The 21,215-nt window shown below is 39.5% G+C and overlaps 1 protein-coding gene across 1 annotated transcript in view; it reads right to left on the bottom strand.

The window, feature by feature from the left end:
• The window catches only part of GOLGA1 (golgin A1), a 2,378,923-nt gene that overhangs the window by 219,017 nt on the left and 2,138,691 nt on the right, over positions 1-21,215 (bottom strand). The window contains exon 23 of the mRNA XM_044058132.1: positions 486-545. Within this exon, the coding sequence (XP_043914067.1) occupies positions 486-545 (60 nt within the window). The remainder of the gene's footprint in view (positions 1-485; positions 546-21,215) is intronic.

A 21,215-nucleotide genomic window follows, 5' to 3' on the forward strand; every position in this document is an offset into this window, starting at 1 on the left:
ACCTACTTATTTTCTCAGCATGAGAACTTAACACCAAGATGCATCAATATAAAGTGTGAGGAGCAGATAAATAACTGGTGGGTTGACAGACCAGGCATGTTCTTATAATGACATGGTATCACAGCATGCATCTACATTGGGATTAGCACCTTTAATCATAAAGTACTTCAAGTATAATGATACCAAAGTCTGACCCACTAAAGCAGGTTGGGAATGCATGATCTGCAAATTGTTCAGGATTGCTTTCACCTTTTTATGCAAATATTCAATAAAATGATTGATGAAAACAAACAGGTAAATAAATAAAACCACTGAGTAAACCTCTTTCAGCTTCTAACAGGTATGCATCTGCAACATAATTAACAGATGCAGGTGTGGGATCCATCCAATCCAACACAATGAAAATGGCATATATACCAATATACAAGCTGTTTTGTCTGTGCTGTGTGATATTTATGCAGTACCAAATTTGAAAAGCATCTTACCAGTTCCTTTTGAAGGGTCTTTTTAAGCTCAGCTAGTCTCTGCTGCAGCTGCTTTACTGTCTAAAATAAAAACAAGAAAAGACAATAAGAATGTTCAGAACTTCAGCCTAACAGCAGCAGTAACAGTTGACTAGAAAGTGTTTGAAGTTCACACCTTCCTACATTACTTTGCTTTGTAACTCAAAACTCAAATTACATGAGCAATATAGTCTTAATATCTCATCTTTCTGATTTTAATATATTTACAATACTATACACAGAAGAGAAAGAAGCACCTTTGCATTCCTGTTCCACATACCACTTACAATATCTGGTCTACAAGCACATAAGTGATAAATTTAGGGGTAATACACTCTAAGTACATCAGATAAAAGTAACTGGTGAGAAAGCAGTACCAACTTACCTGCATCTAAATTCAATATGCTGATCCTGACAAGGGTTTTGTACTTGTGTAATGAAAAACAAACATGAAGAAAGAAAACAAATTAACAGGAAAGATGAGAGTTACAGGTGCTGCCTAATTACTACCTAGGTTGAAAAGGAAACTTACATGAACAATAAAATTCCTCCTTTTTTGTTTTCTCTATGCATAACTAATGAAATATGGTCAGGAAGACCTCAGACCTTTCAAAGTTACAAAACTTCAGAAGTCCAAAGCTCATGATCTGAATATATTATGGAATAGACAACTCACCAACTGCAACAATGCCCCTTCCCAAATGGTAGGTGACACTTATTTCGGTTGATCTTATTGGGTGATGAACATTACTTAAACAACACAAAGTTATAGGTTCATAGACAAGTAATAAGTAATCAATCTGCAGACCATCAGAAGCCTAGACAATAACCCATATTTAAAACCATCATATAAGTGCCAAGTAGCCTCAAGAAGGAAAGAGGAAGATATAATTATTTGCTCTGTGAATTACTTGGACTTGAACCAAGGTTGCTGCACCCACAATATGGAGTACTAACTACCTGATTTTATCAGGTAATGAACACCATGTTAATAATACAAAATCATCTACATCAGGTGCCCTTATCACAATTACATTTCTACATCACTTCAGCAATTCTGCTTAATGAAGAATTTTCTAAAAACACAACCTTCCAGTCACAGTATACAGCCTACAGTGTGCAAAACTTGAATTATGCAGTCATACTGTTAAACTCCAGTATGCAAGTCATGAAAAGTGCTAGCACCAACTATATAGCCATTATACAACACAGAGGATTATGATCAGGACTCTCCCTTCATAACAAACTTGTGTGTTTGAGAAACGGGTGTTAAGAGATTCACCTCAAGAACAACACTCAAGAGGTGAAACTGAGCATCTATGTCAAGAACATATAACTAGTCAGTTATGATCAGGCAAACCCAATTATAAGTATTCATAGTATAAGTTTTAACTGCTTCAATGTTGTACTAGCTACTCGAAAAAAGTATAAGAGCATAGAGAGTTTACAGACTTGATAACTGTAAAACACTTGCAATGCTACACAGTGTCCAGAAGCTAACTGTACCTCTGTTGGAGTAACATTTAAAAGCTGTTAAACACTCCAGTCTGCCTTTTTTGTGGAAGTAAAAAGTGTTTTATAACTTTGAAAACTGCTTTAACCTTTTTTCCACCATTCTGTGGTGGACACTGTCTATGTTCTAGCACAAGACTAGAGCATAACATCTTTAAGCAGTGCACAACAAAATGAGCTATGCATGTCTTTGATGTTACAGAGGTGCATAACAAGGTTGGCTTATTCCTGGTTTCAGAGCATAATCAGTGTGCTCCATTTCCTGTTATAATATTTTAAATGAGCATGCTTTGAAACACAGAGGCTAGCTTTTAAGGTGATAATGAAAAACAGACCTTAATCTTAGTCACTCAGAGAAACACATTGAAATGCTCACCCTGTTTTTTTTTTTTTTTTTTTTTTTTGACAGCACATAACTGCAATGTGTTTAAAACCAAATGATCAGCCAGTGATGTCTAGTTAAAGTTAAAAGAGTTGTAAAAGGTGCCAAGGGACATTTATGACATCTTAGTGTTAAGCATCCAGTTAACACTAAATGAACAGTATCTCTTACAGTCCTTATTTTACTGTGGTGTTTGTCTATTTGGATGAGCAAGGTTCCCTGTTGCCAAATGGGCTTGAATGCCACTGCCCACATGAATAGAGTCACTACCCTCATTTCCTTTATGTTAATGTTCTTCTCTTGAAGGCCTTGTCCCATGTCCCTTGGACTCTCAGCCTTAGGTCTCCCACACAGGCTTGCCAAGTTCAGTCTGAAGAGTTTGTAGTGAACATCTCAGATCCTTGGGGTAGCAAGAAGAATACCTCTAGGATGCTGTAAACCTGATTTATCCATGAAGAGAGCCCTTTTTGATGCAGGGTAATAGTAAAATGGGGCACTACAGAAACTGGGTACATTAGCACCATCAGTTTCTTGGGTATCATTGTGTTTTCTGCATCTGCAATCTTGACAGGAAAATCACTCTCATGCAAGTAGCCATATAGCCCAAATCTTTGGGGAACTCTTCCTGAGATATGGTTTTGTGTGGAGACTGTCTTGATGTACTGAAAAAGAAAACTAACCTTATTCAAAGAAAGGAAGGAAGATGCTTCTCCTGCTTCATGTCTAGCACTAACCCTAAAACAGCATTTGCCTCAAGGGTGAAAAGGTGCAGCACCAGGAGTTTTAGGGACAGTCTCAAGGACTAGAAGCAATTCAAGGTAAATCCTACAGCCTTGCAGATCTATTTTAGGAATATTGCCTAGATGGGGCAATCATCCAAGTAAGGGTAAATGCAACATCCCTTTATCTTACAAACTGTAATTACTGCAGCCAGACATTTTGTAAAACACACGAGTTCAGTAGACAAGCCAAAGGGCAAGGAGGTGAACAAGTAATAAAAACTCCTTACTACTTTGAAATTGAGAAACTGTCTATCCACTCTGGCTGTGGAGATATGGAGATAGACATCTTTTAAGTCCAGGATAACCATATAAGCTTGTGGAAAGAGGAAAGGTAGAAGGCTCAGCACAGTTATAAACTTTGGAACCTTTATAGACTTGCTTTATTACAACAGATCCAAAATGGTTCTCCAAGTCCCTTCTTTTCTTGGAACCAGGAAAAGTATGGAGTAAGATTCCATATCCTCTTTTTTAGTACCCTCACTATGATTTCCTGGGATAATAAACATTTTAACAGGGGTAGATGAGCTGGACTTAATCCCTGGGAGCTGGTGAAACACCTGAAAATGTTAGCTTTTTTGAAAATTCAATCTAACACTGTTGTTTTATATGTATAGGGCTCACCAATACTGCATACTGGCCTCCCACTTCTCTAAATTGGGCACTGGTCCCCTACCTTTATAGGAGGGAGAGGTTGAACAAGGCTGTGTTTTGGTGGTGCTGGGAGGGGGTGACAGATGAGCTTTACCGAGTCATATGAACATAAGGCCTTCACACTTTTCTTTGATCCCTCTTAAACATTTTTGACTTGTCTTGTCATGCTTATGACAAAGGGACAGTTTTTACTGTTATAGTCTTTACTATATCTTAGTGAACGGAAAAGAAAAAGATCCCTGACAAAATGAACAGTTGCCTCTTTTCCACTTGCCTAAACACCTTCTTTCCATAGCTTCATCAAGAAGTTCTACTTTTAGATGTTCTGGCAGGAATTCTGTCCCAGGCATAAACACATCACAGCCACTTTTCATGGATTGCCCGACAATCTAGAAAATATGGATGTATAGGTCAAGCATCTCTCTTTAGGTCTTATCCTTTATCCCTTCTCCTTCAGCCTCAACCAGTAAAGGAAGGACTCAAGAAATTTCAAAATGTGAGACTGGCAATTAAGGACAGTAATGATCAGGGTAGCTGAGATAAGACCTCTTCTTAAAGAAATGTCATTGGAAATAGGGTTTTGGCTGAAGCCACAAGGTATCACAAGCTGTTATCCATGGACACTACTGCAGAAACAAGCCAAGAGGTTCTTATACAAGTATATGTTTACCAGGCTGAGAAAACTCTACCCGGTGTTTGTGTAGGCTTGAGTGTCTTAAGCCTGTGTTTGGAACTGTGCTCCACCTTTGAAGTCTCAAGCTGTGGAAGGATGCCTGGAGACCTCAATCCAGTCTTTCTCTGGCCTCCTCAAGCACAAACAGTGTGGGGATGTTGCCCTTTCCATAACTGATAAAGATACAACCACTAAAACCTGAGGACCAGGTCTCACGACTGACTGACTGACTGACAGCAAAGTAGTTTTGTCTCAATAGGATGTGCTCTGAGCCAACACAACAGAAGCTTTATAACTAACGCCAGGTATAAGGCCTGCAAATGCACCTTACTGACACAGACATCTTTGAGCCTGAAGGGACTATCAGCCTCCCAAACATTCTTCTTCGGATGCAGCTCTAAGTACTTCTTTTTTCTTATGTGAGATATCAAAACAGCTGGTTGATGACATGGTGACTATGGATCAGATGAATGCCCTCTTTAGAGATATGTACTCTTGGAGATATCCTACTCTGAGCTTTAAGGTCCTTTGTTTAAAGGATACACACCAGGGGAGGGCAACAGAGTATATTGTACTTTGGACTCAGACAAAAAGACAGTTTTTGAAAACCTTTGTGAAGGATCTGATTTCTACACCTAAAACAATTATTACATGCAATCATTAGCTTTCTTAGAAACAGACATACAACACAATCTGCCAGTAACAATTTGTGACAATATGTTCACAAACATGATAAGAAAATGTTACCCAATGGTGTATTCATCAAACTCTGGAAGTAAGCTTAACTGATGCACTGATGATACAACTTAGGCTTAGGCTGTCCATCGAACTGTTGCAAGAAAGATGGAAAGATGGTTATCAGCCATGATGTCTGTCTACCACTGATGTACTTTATGACTGTGTGGGCTGGCAGTCTGCTGCGCTAAGAGACAGAGTGAAGAACTCTGGAATCTGGGCTGGCCATTGACTTCTGCAGGCAGGTATCTCAAGAGTCAGTACTGCAACAGTGGATATTACAATGAACATCTTTACTCATTTATTCATACATTTTTGCCAAGATAGTCCAACTAGGCTAAATCCCATTTACTCTGGGGGCTACAAAGAAAGGCTTCATAAACTGAAAAATAATCAATTCTAAACAGTGTATTAAAGACAAACAACAACAAATGTTAAACACGTTAAAGTAAAAATACATAAAAATCAAATGTAATATTTGTAGAAAGAATAAAGCTTGCATGAAGAATATAACATTGAATCTTACTGTTCAGTCAACTATCTGTGCTAGTAAGTTAACAATATTTTCCATACATTCAACTTATTTGCTTTCAACGCAGGAAAATGGGTGATGTAGGAAAATAGTAATTAGAAAAAGGAATAATAATATGGGCATTAGGGGTACAGTAGAGAATTTAGTAGTAGTTGTTATAAAAATTAAGTTCATAAGAAGTAGATAACTTCTAAAAAATATATGTTCTAAAGTGAAGGAACAGTATCACAGGGCAGTGCTTAGCAGACAGGCACAGGCATTCAAATAAATAATAGAACAATAAAAATGCAAATGACCACAAGATGAAGAGAAGAGCGGATTTTATGACTGCCGAGAGTAAAGGATTGTTAAGGCAAAAAAAACGGTTTCATAGGTGTAGGAAAGAATGATTAGGAAGGAGGTGACATCTTAGCATAGGAAAACTAAAATAATTACTTGATGCCAAACAAACAAGTTTGTTACAGGAGATGGGAACATGCAAGGAATTGCAAATGAGGAAGATATGGGCATCTATCTGTATGTTGAGGGAGGAAATGTATTTCAAATTTCACATACCTGGAAAGAGTGCATAGTTTCACAAATACAGGTTTATACTTCTGGTCTTGTAAATGAAAAGTCATCTATCTAATGAGAATAATAATTGATTTGGTTCTTCATCACTTGATAGTGTGTTAAAGGAAGGGTAGTTATTCAGAAAACTTGTGTTATGCACTTGGATAAGGTAAGCACACTTGGGTGTTGGACTGCTGTTCGTAACTAGCCCTTTAACTGATTTTAGGACAGCACAGTGACATGCTTGGAAATGTCAGTTTTAAAGCAAATAAGGTTCTTCTTTATAGAAGATAACTGGAGTGAGGTGAATGTGTGTTCTGAAAAGTTAATAAATACTGACTGAACCAAAAAGGAGATTAGAATTGAGGAATAAGAATGTTACACAGTCTGGATACTGGTAGAAGGCAAATTTAGCTATGTATATGGTTGTCAGAGATTTATTTAGATCGTTTTTTTTTGTTTGTTTTTTTGTTTTTTAACAAGAAATATCCTTATTAAACCATCAGTTACAGCATAGGCAATCACACATTTATATAAATAAAAACAAGCCACACAGACACAATATTAGTTGCAAGCATTTTACATCATAAACATTTATTTAGAAAGTTTGTAAGTAATTGTTTCAAGTTTCTGGTCAACTGCAATTCCCAGTTAGTTTACTCACAGCAACAACTTCAAATGGTATGCTATCCAAAGTGTTAAACAGCAGAATATCACATAAACCTAGGTAAAATTCAAGAGGAAAGCAAATATCAGACTCATTTTTGTCTTCGCTGAGTAATAAGCTTGAAGAATGTGGCCAAAGCTGCAACAAAGTAAAATTGTTCTGTAATGCCTGTTAAACTACTTGTAACTGATTATGTAACAGCAGTAAGGTAGAAACATGTGCATAATGATATGCAGTTATGTCCTTACAAATGGTTTTCATTTAACTGACAAAAACAAACAGCAAAAATCCAAAGACACAGTTTTGTTGTACACCTTGGGTCATAAGAGCTGTATGTGTGGGTGTTTGGGGAGGAAGACGGAATGGTCCCATTAGAACTGCTGGATTCTGGTTGTAAGACAACTTTCAAACCAATCTATATTACCGAACTGCACATCAAAGTTAAGAATACAGGAAACTGATGAACATGATCTACAGTGGTAAATGCTCTGAACAGCACAAAAATTGTGGCGGTTACAACTCCGGATTCATTAAGTTCAGAATGGACAGTTTGTGACATTTAGGTATAATGTTCACACAATGGTAAAAATGAAAGTCACAATGTCTTGAAAATGAGTACTAAGCAGCAGAAAGGCTAAAAACTATTCATGCACTGCTTTTTCAAGCATTGTTGCCAAAGAGGATAGTGCTGCATTAGTATGAGTTTTTTTAAAGCAGTGATGCATATGCTGCAGTACTAACTTGCCTGAAGAACATGACAGTATGCAACAGGTAAGGCTCCAAGACATAACATTTGGAGGGCATTGTCTGTAGCAGGTGATCCTTGCAGTTTAATCTTTTGTAAAAGAGACTTCACAAGGACAGATACAATTTTGTGGGGGGCTAAAACTGGCCAAAGGTAGAGAGAGATTTCTGTTCATTAATAGTACTAGTGCTTTGATACTGAGTGTCAGATTGTTAGCCACTGGATGACTGGACTTGCACTGTACTTGAGTTAATACTTGTTTCAGGGCTCCCTGTTATAAAATTGAGACCTGAAACTATGACCAAAAGTACAGCAAAAATAAATTACAATTACACATGCAAAACAGCAAATTTCAAAACTCATGTATCAAGTTTAAAGCATTTTTGCAGGATACATTTACCCATTCACCCCTTCCTCTTGCATTCCCTGACATGGAACGTACGATGATGTGAGGTATTGCCAACTATGCCAGGAGAAGAAGGGCAGTGGATGAGTAACATATGCTAGCACAGCTAGCTGGAACTTTATAAAGAATTATATATTATTTGTATATCAAACTGATTTGTACAGATGCTTGTGTTGAAAAATCTATTTGTAAAGCTGCTTGTGTTAAAAATGTACCAAAAGTATGCCCTGCTGGACAAAAAAAAATACATGTATTATTGTAACTGTTTAAATGTACATGTTTTAACAGAGGATACTGGAAGAGAAGAGGTTAATCTCAACCCACCTAACTTTGAAAATAGTTTGAAATTAAATTACCTGGTTTAGGCTATAAAGATTGTATCTTACAGTTCTCAATGCAGCCAAAGACAAAATGTTTGCACCAGAAAGCTTTCTACATTGTCTTTTTGGCAAACTAATTGCTACTCTGGAAATGTGGAGGTTTGAAATTGTTTTATGACTTCCAGGACAGGAGCTGCAGATCTTAGCAATGGTGTGTGTGTGTGTGTGTGTGTGTGTGTGTGTGTGTGTGTGTGTGTGTGTGTGTGTGTGTGTGTGCACTACTGACACGTGCTAAATCCTGACAGCTTCTAGCCAAGGGTACCAGAAGTCATATGACCAGATGTAGGTGGTCATATCTGTAATCCATCACTAAAAAGTATATTTTAATACTGGGTGAGACTGAAGTCTCACTGCAGTCTGTTTTTGGAACCTGACAGAGAAGGACTCCTCACCTACTTCATCTTGCCTTGCTCTAGTAAGTGAATCAGGGAATAGTAATTCTTTAGATCAGTCATGAAAATATATCAAGATTAGTTAAGTACTGTTTTTCTGTATCTGTGTGAATCTATTCATCTGTGTTAGTTTAATATTTCCTGTGGCTGAAACTCTGGTGTTTACTGTAAACAGATATGTAGTATTTTCATGTACTTTTTTATTTATTATTAAATATATTTACACTTTTTATTGTGGCTGGTATTTTAGAGAATATTTTAACCTCTGAGAGTACTTGTATATATTTGGTGACAACTCTTGCCACTTCTAAAAGCCTTGCTGTTGATCTGATTTCCATTTGTATTAATATTAATTTCACTCAGTATAACTGGGTACCCTTGCAAGAGCCTTAAGAGTAGCTGGCTTTGGAGTGTCTGGTGGTGGTATAGCTATGTTATAGTCTGGGCAGAAGGGGCCATAGCTAGTAAATCTGTGCCAGCCTTTCCCAGGTGTGTATGAAAATCACATCTCTAACAGTGTGTGTGTGTGTGTGTGTGTGTGTCAGCTGCTTGGAGCAGAAGCACAAAGCACTGGTTTCACAGAGATGGTGCTGGAGGACTTGGCTTGGACACTTGGCTGAGAACTGAACTCGACACCTGTGTCAGTGGGGAGTCTTACTGAGGACCTAGAGGAAGACAGAGAGAGAGAAATCCAGATCCTGGACTGAGTGTGTTCTCTGTGTGCTCTTAAGGGAAATTGTGCTTGATGCAGAGAACCGTATCAGGAAATACTGTATGCATCCATTTTTGTTCCAAGTGAACGTCTCTCTCCAATGCCAGTGGTATGTATTTAGGCTCCTTGATTACTGGCCCAGATTGGGGACATCACAAGAAAATGCATCCTTCGCATTCCTAATAACTATATATGTGCACTAACTTTAAGGTAATGCTCCTCATACTAATGGGAATACTCTATACATTCCCTAGAATTCTGCTACTATACTCTCAACTCTACAAGGAACACATTTACAAAATTCTCATATTTCTTAGGCACTTCCAGAACTGTTAAGCATTTTTTTGTGAATTATACAATTTTTTTTTTTTTTTTTTTTTTTAGATGTCCTTGTTTTGCTTTTTCATATTATAGATGTACAACCTTTTTGAAATATGCAGATAATGTGTGAGTCAAAGTGACACAAAAAAATGCCAGATAATGGAAGGTACTGAAAGAAATGAAATGGACTTCACAAGTCTGGAGTATAAAGGAATAGTAGTTATTAATAATGCCTACTATCAAACAAGTCATTTCCTGTAGTCCAGAGTACACGGTTTGAGTCTTTGAAATGCCATATGACTACTGTGTGATAAGTCACTTAACAAGATGGTTCTCACAGGTTGCCACTGAAAAGGGACATTTTGTCCAGTGGACTTAATTAGTTAACAAAATTAATAAATAAATAAATTAAAACATTTATAGCACCGTCAAATGAGATCAGCATGCTGTACATATAGAGGGCATTTAACATTATACAGTTAATTTACAAGACTACACTTTTGAAACTCCTGGTCTATGTTATTAACAAACTACAAAAAAAATCTTTTTTTCTCCAAAGAATCAATCTATCTACCTAGACGTGGTTGCTGTTAATATCTGACAGGGATTATGAAGAAAGTATATTGATGGTAGAGGACATTACAATACAGGCAATGCTGATACCTTATTGGTGGGTTTATTACCCATGTGTGTCTACGGAGCTGGACATAATGATAAAGGGTGAATTTACTCTGGCAGTAGCTGTATGGATTTTTTTATGGGTACTTGGTTCATATCAACAAAAATGACAATTTCTGAAGCACAAGCCACTGCAGTTTTTTTCTTATTCTTATGGAATATATTTTGCAGCAGCATAGCATTTACTTTTTTCCCATGAATTTAAATTCAGATTTATTTAAGTGCTTGTCAGTTAAGCTTGCTGAAAATAAAGCCATTAAGAAGAAACTAAAGTGCAAATTAAGAAAAAAAAACATTAAAAGCATTGAGAACTCAAAGCCAAAACAACTGCTGTTCACAGGGGTTGGCACCAAATCTGAGGGGGACAGTTGGGGGCAATCAACTCCTTCAGCCAAAAAAAGATGCATGCTATGTATGAATAAAAAGGTTAACACTAAACTTCTGAATAATATAGAAGACTAGACAGGGGACGACTGAACCCTCCATAGCATGGGAGTAATATGCTACTGGAGTGAGACGTTCAGTGTCAGCACCATTAATCCTGTATGGTTGCTTTGGCTCTATTGATTCTTTTTGTGTTCTATTAATATGACAGAAAGAGTAACGTGGGCTTTTAACCATGTTTCAGTAAGGGTCAAAAGTAAAAACAGGAAGAAGACAGATGATATACGGTTGCAATTTATTATTAGTTGAAGAGATGTGCAGGGTTTGTCTTTGTGTCTGCATTTTAGAAAGTAACTCATGCCTGCATGCATATTATCCAGAAGTTCAACACAGAGTATACATAACTTTTTAAAGTTAACAGTGCTTGGCCATGGCATAGATAGTACAGAAATAACTGATGTGAGTTGATGAATGCTATTCATTTTTGCCTCACCTTATCACTGCACTATTTTGCTTACGTGAAAAACCCTTCCACACCTCAGAAAACAAATTGTTGAAATAAGGATTTATGGAGGGGGCTGATTGGATTTAAGCAGTCTGAAGTGGTACAGTGCCTGTCATGGAAGACTGAGGAAGGGTGGAGGCTACTGTACTATAGTTAGGGAGGATGATAATCAGGCACCAGGCTTAACCAAATTGTTAACTCACAGAACAGAATTAAGACACTCACTTCAACCAGTGAATTTCTTGAGTCCATTTCAAGAATCAGAGACCCAATCATAACTCATTGTATTACATGGAGTATTAGCTACACTCACTAAAAAAGGAATGTGAAGTGTTTTATACCCTTAAAATCTGTAACACACTTAGGGCTGTCAGTCAGACACTGAGCAGAAATGAAGTTTCCCTCTGATTAATAACCATCTTTAAAAGCTTTGAGACACTTCACTCACACAATTATTTTTTGTGTGTGCCTGACAGTGCAGTCTAGTAAAGATTTTAAAGCACTGAAAATGCTTCACAAACTGTCCTGTAGTGGCTATTACATCTCCACTCTGTCCCAGCGCAGAAGCAACACATACATAAACACTGATCCTCTAGGAAAACCTTCTAGCTTTAAAATTGGACTCTAACTTTAGAATTAGACTTGAGTGCATTATATCTCTTTTTGCTGCATATTTTCAAGTAGGTGCTTAGTGTATTAGGAATGCTCATGTTTTAAGCAGGGACCCTGTACTGCATTGAAAAAGAACACAGACCTCAACCATACTTTTAGATATACTTTGTTTGGTACTACACTCATGCACAGGCATAATACATACTGCAGTCTGGCTCACTCTTACAGAAGCCCAGCACTTACGTTATGCTGAAAAGCAATATCATAACACCATAATAACTTCATTCTAATTAAGGCTACAGAACTGCAATTTCACAAGGGTACAACAGCACTTTTGAGTTCATACTATAAAGTATAATAAAGTTTATAAATTCAGAACTTGCACATAACACCTTCTGAGGTATTTTTGAACCCTGTACAAAAAAATCCAGCTTTGGCAATGACTCAAATATTACTGACTCTATGATACAGTCCAATCTGACCCATTGCCGTAGCTTGACTGTTTCCTCAGCTAGTCCCCTGTCCCCCATATTCATCTAAGATAGGTATGCAACTGATGGGGCTTTACAGTTGGTGCAACAGAAGGAAATGGATTTGGAAATCCAATTGGAGATTGTTTGGAAAATGGGCTTTTCAACTTACCCTCTTGGAAGAAGACAAAAATGTTAAAGTAGTACTCTCACTGCTTTCAAAGTTAATTTAGATAACTTGGAAAAAAATCATAATTCCACCCCTGGGTTACCCTGTATAACCCTACTGCAAAAAGTGAACACTACTGAATTACACAGCAACTTCAAGGGACTTACTTTGCTAGGCTGTTAATGGGGATCCTCAGAGACACATCTGTCTCACCAACATGTCTTACTCTCCATTTCATATCTTATCCCCCAATCTGATTGCCTAGTATCAAACTATGATCCATTTCCCCAGTTCTGTACAATCTACATTCCCAGCACCTATTTTGTCTGTGTTCTGACACTTCCGCAATCTAAAATATCCAATGGCATGACCATTGTTACATAACAGCACCTTTATATGGCTATCCCCGAGTCTCTACCTTGATTAGAATTAGACCCATAATTCTATCCTTTCTGAAAGAATTTTTCAACAGTCAAATGAACTACTCATGGTCAAAAACTTCAATTTACTTTTGCTCTTGAAGCCTGAGATCTGCCAGCCTGCTCCTGGAATAGTTAGATTACAAGTGAATACAATATGTTCTGCTACACCACAGTTTATTCTCTTCTCCAACCTTATATCCTCCCTTACCTGATCTGTCTGGGAGCCAGTACACTTTAATTTCACTAATATTCCCAACCTTCTCTACCTTACCAGCCAGGACATGTAACCAAAAATCTGACATGATCCCCTTCTTTGCCCCTTCGTGAAAAAGTATTCCTTTCTCCAACTTCATATTTGATGCCTCTTCTTATATAGAATATTACTTCATCTGCATCCCTCCTGTTTCTCTCATTCCTGACAGACTATACCAGTGCATTTCCTTGCAACAGCCTCCTCTTGACACTGGCCCTATTTTTGTGACAGCATCAATGTCCATCCACACCTTCTGCAGCTCTGCAATCTCCTATTTAGGCTCCACATTGCTCAATAATGCTATCCAGTCATGTTACAAGTTATTCCTGTTTTATTAATTAATTAATTAATTAATTAATTAATTAATTAATTAATTAATTAAATGTATTTATTTATGCTGTACTTTTCCTTTCCTTCTACTTCCAAAGCACCTACTCTCCCTTTTATATCGTACCCCCCCATTCCATTATGTTTTACAGGTACAACCATGAAGATGCACCTTTACAACTCATCTCTCACCACCATCCCTGGATGTCATTGTGAACTCTCTATCCTGGCAACTATATGCCAACTTCAATGTTCCTTTTTCCCACCTCACCTTAAAACCTTAGCTCTACACTCTGTCTCCTACAGGTTCCTGTGAGATGATCTATTCCTTGCATCCTGGATAGACAGCACTGATGGACCTTTTGCACATCTGCAAAATGAACAACATCAGAACCACTAAATCCAAGAATTTAAATTTTGCTTGCGACATAAGTAAGACATGTTGGTGAGACAGATGTGCCTCAGACGATCCCCATGCTGTGGAACAGGCTCTCCACCCATGTGGAGCAGAGTCGATACTTAACCCTATTTAAGCATAAGGTTGACCAGTAGGTGGGAAATTAGAAACTCACTCCAGGTCTGGCCCAATGGCTCAGACAGACAAAGGTGGACAGTAATACCCAAACTAAAATACCCCCCTACATTATCTTTAGAAACTTCCTAACTAACATACCCCCTCCTAACAAAACGCCCATGATACACATAGACCCAATTTGGTTGGACGGCACATCTAGGCTTATAAAAGCCCTGGGGGTCATTAGCCTAGTACATATCTATGAACCATTTCTACAGATTTCCTCTGGCAAATCATTGGTGCCAATATGCACCATAATATGCATCTCCTTTCCCCCTTGGGTGACCACCTTTGCCATCCTTTTCCAATCTTAATTCTAAGCCCTGAGACCAATTTTGTTGTAACTGACCTCCCCTCTGGACTCTTACAATAACCATTTATTCTCCTCTGAACAAAACCATTATGTATGAAGCCAAGCAAATCCATCTAAGTATTTTGATGAAAGCAACTGCAAGTAAAAATGCAAAATGTGGTTATGCTATATACAGTTATTGTGAAGTCCTCTTGCTATCCGATGCAAGTATTTTTACTACTGAAACAGCTACGAGTCATGCCAATTTTCCTAGACATTAATCAAGCCACATTATCTACATCACTTAAACACATTTTGGCATATATAACAAATTAAGGACACCTCATATATCTTCTCTCAAAATATAACTACGTTAACTATACTGCTGCTGATAAAAATTCATCTAAATGAGCTGAATACTTTCTATTTAGCACCCTTGAAACTCACCTTACACTTGTTAACATCTTGGTTAAAACTTATCCTTTCTATTATTTAGTACAAGCAAGTCAACCCAGTGCCATCAGTTATAATATTCTACAGAAGCTGCATCATTATCTTTAGCACCCCCAACATATAGAAAGAATACCTGTCTTAGATACTATATTTGAATAAACAAAATAAACATACAAAATACCTCATGTTTTTTCTAACTGGATCCAATTATCATGATAATAAAATAGGATATATAAAAACAGCCATACTTAAAACTGGAAGCAATTAACTATAATATTAGGAAAAAATACAGTTGAGCTTATCATAATTATAAATTATGTACTTACCATAATTTGGCATCTGTGTTGTCCATTCTCATTCTTCCTCACTATTGGGTCTCGGATCAACTCCGCCGCAGTGTACAGATTTGGATCCTAATCGCCAGCTCCTCCCACTACCCACAATGCTCTACCCTCTCTACAGCTTCCTCAGATTGAGTTTGCCAACTAACTGTACACAGTAAAAAGAAATCATAAGATGGAAAGAACCGCCAGTGGCTCAAACCAGGATCCTAAAGGATCATAAAAATTTCACTCACTCCTCTAGTAGTCAACTAGGCTGGAGGATGGCTGGGAGGGAAGGTGAGGAAGAATGAAAATGGATAACACAGATGCCAAATTATGGTAAGTACATAACTTCTAAATCTGATGTTGTCCTTTTCATTCTTCCGCACTACTAGGTCAGAGTCCACAGCTACGTTACCCTTGGGGAGCCTCAAGAAAGGACATGCTAGAGCACTGCTGAACCAAAAGAAGCTCTGCTTCTGGAGACAATAACCAATTTGTAGGTGTCACAAAAGTACGAATCTTTCACAAGGTGGCTGCGGCACAAATATTGTTAATTGATGCTCTGGAGGACAAGGAGATGAAGTGGCCAAAGATCAACAGAGTGCACTTTAGGAGGGTGAGGTAACTGTAGACCATTCTTTGAATAAATCAGAGAAATACAATCCGTAAATCCATTTGGTCAGAGTAACCTTAGTGATTGCTTGACCTACGGGGTTAGGAGAAAAAAAGATGCAAACAGCTGTTCAGATTTCCTACACTGTTTTGTTCTATAAAGGTAAAAATGAAGCTGTCTGTGTACATCAAGAAGGTGTAACACATTTTCCCTTGTCACAGAAATTTGGGAAGAATACTGGTAATTGAATAGACTGATTAATATTGGTCTCTGTGGCCACCTTAGTCATAAAGGATGGATTGGTACGGAGGGATACTCTAACTTTATGAAAAATGATGTAGGGCAGTTTGGACGACAAGGTGTGAAGTTCAGAAACTCTTTTAATAGAAATTGCAGGTCACAATCACTAGCTAGTTCAAAAGGCCTTTGAGTAAGGTCTTGAAGAATAAATGAGAGATCCCACAGTGGAGAGGGGTCTTTTATTGGAGGTCGAAGTAGAAAAATCCCTTTCATGAAAGCCTTACATAATCTAGATGTAGAAAGGGAAATAGAAACATTCCCAGCATGAAAGTTTGATTTGGCTGACAGCTAAAGTTTAACAGTAGAGAAACTAACACCTTCCTTGAAGAGTTGACACAAGAAAAAGGATAGCTGAAACAGGGGCTGAAAAGGGATCAATATTCTCTTTAGAAGCCCAAATAGTGAACCTTTTCCATTTGCTTCTGTATACTTTTTAGTGGATGCTTTTTGGGAAGCAAGCCTAGACCTTTGTATAATTAATGTAATTGGAGAAACCAAGCTGTTAGTTTGAGGATATGTAGATTGGAGTATTGTGAACTACAGCATCACTAGGGAACTCCCCTGGAGGGGCGATCAGAGCAAAGTACTTGCTGCACTTGTTGTTCTGGGTGGAGGCAAAGAGATCGCAGCAAAGTTGGCCTCAACAACTAAAAATCAAGTTCGCTACTGATTGAGAGACCACTCGTGAGGAGCCAGAATGGATCTGCTTAGTTTATCTGCCAAAACGTTGGACTTCCCTGGTATGTGTGTTGCTCGGAGAAAGCGGTCTGAAGATGTAGCCCATTCTCAGATCCTCATGGCCTCTCTGCACAAAGGATATGAACAGGTTCCTCCTTGTTTGTTGATGTACCACACCACTGACATGTCTGTGTGAACTGCAACAGTTCGCAAAGGTAGAATGTCCTGAAAGGCTTGCAACATCAAGAGGACTGCTTTCATCTCCAGAACATTGATATGCAACTTGGTTTCCGAGTCCATATGCCTTGGACCATCTTCCCCATGAAACGCTCCCCCCACCCCAACTGGGAAGCTTCTGTGGTCACAATGGCTGAGAGGAAAGGAAGAAGGAAAGGTCTGTCTATGTAAAGGTCGTCTGACAAAATCCACCACTGAAGATGATCTCTGCAGACCAACGTTAGACAGGAACAGATAAGGGATAATAAAGAACAGACCATTGAACTGCTAAAGTCCACTGGAGAACCCACATAAAAAATCTTGCTAATGAAACCAGAGTGATGACTGCTGCCACAGACCCAAGAGCTTGAAGGATCAATCTTGCCAGTGGAAATTGAGCATCTAGAACAAACTGAACCCAATGTCTTAATATAATTATGCAATGAGGGAGTAAAGAAGCCATTTGATTTGAAGTATCCAACAGAGAACCAATGAACTCCAGTCTTTGGACTGGAGAAGGTTTCGATTTGGCAAGATTTATGGAGATGCCAAGGGAGCTGGAGATCTGAAATAGATAATCCCTAGCTTGAATTACTTGATGCCTGGTTGGGGCAGTTAGGAGCCACTTGTCTAGATACAGAAACATGTGGAATCCTTGTAGTCTCAGGTGAGCTCGACCACTGCCACACATGTGGTAAACACCTGAGGATCTGTTGTGAGTCTAAAGGCAAAGCTCTGAATTAGTAATTACTGGCTCCCAGCCTGAAGCGTAGATGACTTCTGGAGTGCCTGTCCATTTTTATGTGGTAGTACACATCCTGTACGTCCACAGGGCACATCCAATCATCCTTTCACAACAGCGATAGAATGGACTGGACTGTAACCATCCAGAACTTTGACTTCATTACATACAGGTTCAGACTGCTCAGATCCAGAATGGTTCTCAGGTCCCTGGTTTTCTTTGGCACTAAAAAGAAGCAGGAGTAGGCTTCGGATCCTCTTTGTTCAGTTGGGACCTCTTGGATGACATTTTGTAGTACTTTTTGAATCGCTATTACTGCATACTCCGTCTGACTGGGTGGAATATCAGGGAGGGAGTATCACCTGACTTTGAGGAGGTGGAAGGAAACAGGGAATGGTAGTAACCTCTGGATATTATGCTTAGCACCCAGGCATTTTTTGTAAGTTTGGTCCAGCCACCCAGGTGGAGTAAAAAAATGACCCACAACTGCTTTCAGAGCCAAGCAATCGGGCAATGCTTCAGGAGAGTTGGTAGGGCCTCTTGGAGAAGGTTCTCTGTAGCCCTGATTTTGCAGGCCCCCTCCCGCCCCTGAAGCTCCATCTTCCATTGAAACTTCCTCTCCTGCCTCTAGTGGAAGAATCCCCACACTGATCCTGAAAAGACCCTTGGGGTCTTCGGAACCAAGTCTTTTTATTACTATGCTGATTCCTGGAGAAAGTGCATTGAGGAACAAAAAACTTGATCCCCATGGTAGAAAGAGTCTTTCTCTCCTGTTCACTCCAGGTTAATGTATCTTTGATGGATGGCCCAAATAAACAGGAGCCATCAAAAGGGGCATTAACAAATAACTCCTTACAGGGTTCCGCAAAATCACAAAGCCTCATCCAGGCATATCTTCTAATTGCAATACCTGAATCAGCTGCCCGTAAGGTGTCCTCCGCCTTAAGGGAGATGAGCCTCGTGGAAGAATTAGCAAGAGAAGTAAAAGTAGCCAGTTGGGGAGAAACTTTTTTGAAGTCCGCCGCCAACATGGTTTCTGTAAGAAAGCTCCTTGACTGGATCTCTCTGCAAACGAGTGAAATGTGCCAAACAGTTCACAGACCTCAGCACAAAGGTAGCGGAGGCACAGACGCGCTTACCAAACCTGTCCATCACTCTTGACTCCCTGTTAGGCAGATGGACAGAGAAGCTCTGCTCAGCTAGCTCCATTTTGGTAGCTGCTGCCATAACCATGGCATCCACTGAAATACCATTAGTCCACTATGGTCCATCATCGGGCGGGGTGGTGGTGGGGGGGCTAAAAATCTATCGGGGTGTTTGGTGATGGGTTTAATAGTGTCCAGCTCCTTCCAGGCCTGGCAGGAGAACAAGGTATACCAGGTCACCCACTGGGGGGGGGGGGGTCACCCAAGACAGACAGGCTCACCACAAAAGCCTCCAAAAAAACAGGCTCCTCAGTAGAAGGATTTTGGGCAGATCACCCACATCTTTGCCTAAGGATCTCCAAGATGTTTCTAAAGGAGACATCATCTGGTAGTTGTCCTGGGGATCCTTCTCCCTCATCGAAGCCTGTGTCCTCTGTGAGGGACATCATTGGGGAGTCTAAGTGCCACCTTTTGCACAACTTCGTACGAGTCTCCTCTGAGAGGTGATCAGGGGAGGTATCAGAAGAAAGGGCTCCCTCTTGGGGGAGATCGTGGGGACTTCTCATGACAGGCTCAATACTCAGATCCAAAGTGGGGGGCAATGAGGAGGATCAGAGATAGAGGAGTTCAGATCTCTGTGAGAAGAGAAAACCCTTTCCACAACCTGGAAAGCCAATAGACATGGTGAGCCCCCCTTCCCTTGGAGCCAAGGCAGCCGAGGAAAAGAGGGGGGTGGGGCAACCCCAGAGCCGCAGCCCCTAGATAGAATCAGACCTGAGCTATTGAGAGCTGAAGTGCCAAAGGAAAGGGACAAATCCGACAAAATCAGAGTGGAGCCCCTACCCTCGGATCTGACGCCTACCGCTAGAATCTGAGTCTCACTCTGATTTGACAATATTGGAGCAAAGCAGGCCACAGTAACTGTTGGAATCAAACAAGGGAGCTTCCTCGGATCCAACACTAACTGTCTAGGGTATCTAGGATCCTAGGACTCCAAAACAGTTGGCTGGATTGGAGAAGAAGATTGTATAGTTTGGAGAGGCCTGAAGGGGGATGGACCTGACAAGACCCCATGTGAATCTGAGTTTTGAGGAATCTCCAATTCATCCTGTCCATGTCTATATCAGAAAAACTCCTAGAGGACCTGGAGGAAGTAGGTGTACCAGGCCTCATGTTCCCCTTAGCAGTTTGTAATAATTCTGCAAGCAAGGGTGAAGAAACAGTCCTGATTGAATACTCGGGGGTTAGGCTCCTACTTGCAGGTCCCTAGCTCTAGGATCTGAGGTGGCAGTAGAAGGCCTAGGAGAACCTGATAGGGAAATGACATCTATTGGATCCGAACCAGTAGCAGCCAGTCTTGGATCTCAGGAGGCTGGATCTGAGGGCTTTGAGACCTTCGCTGGTGGTTCAGAAGAGGCCCCTGAAGTTTTATAAGGGCATTTCTTAGGATCCATGATGACTCACAAAGGCAGGCTGAGATCCTGGAGAAGAGGAGGAAGACGCAGGCAACAGCCCTTTCAGAATCAATTTGTTCCTCCGGTCTGAGATAACCCGAGGATTAAATCCTTCACAAATAGAATAGGTAAACTGCAAATGCTCTAGCCCAAGACAGTACACGCATTCTCATGTGGGTCTGACTGAGGAATCTTATGGGAGCAGGCAGAGCAGCGTTTAAAACTGGAGGGTTGGTCTGACATCCTTGGAAGACAAAAAGGAAACGCACAGTTTCCGAAAAGTAATATTAACAGCAACTGAAAAAAGTAAAATAGCTACAATAGTAGAGACTAATTAAACTATTTAACTGCTTAACTATTTAAACTATCAAAGCTCAAACTATTTAAACTATTAATGCTAACAGTTTTTAACACATACACTAAAAATAACACTAACCAACTCTAAGAATTTTTTATTTTTTTTTTTAGTTAGAAGGCAGGAAAGCCCCCAAGAAAAAAAAAAGGGAGAAGAAAAGGCAAAAAGAGGCTCTAATGCCTTATAGAAACTTACTGGGAGGGGAGGTTGGTAAGAAACAAGAAGGTTAATAAAAGGAAGAGAAAATTTAACAACTAGGACTAAAACTTAGCTTAAGCTACTTGCAGTCAGTCGAGAGAAGA

Source organism: Protopterus annectens, chromosome 16.part0 (assembly GCF_019279795.1).
Source record: "Protopterus annectens isolate FY-2018-M chromosome 16.part0, PAN1.0, whole genome shotgun sequence".
NCBI classification, from domain to species: Eukaryota; Metazoa; Chordata; order Ceratodontiformes; family Protopteridae; genus Protopterus; species Protopterus annectens.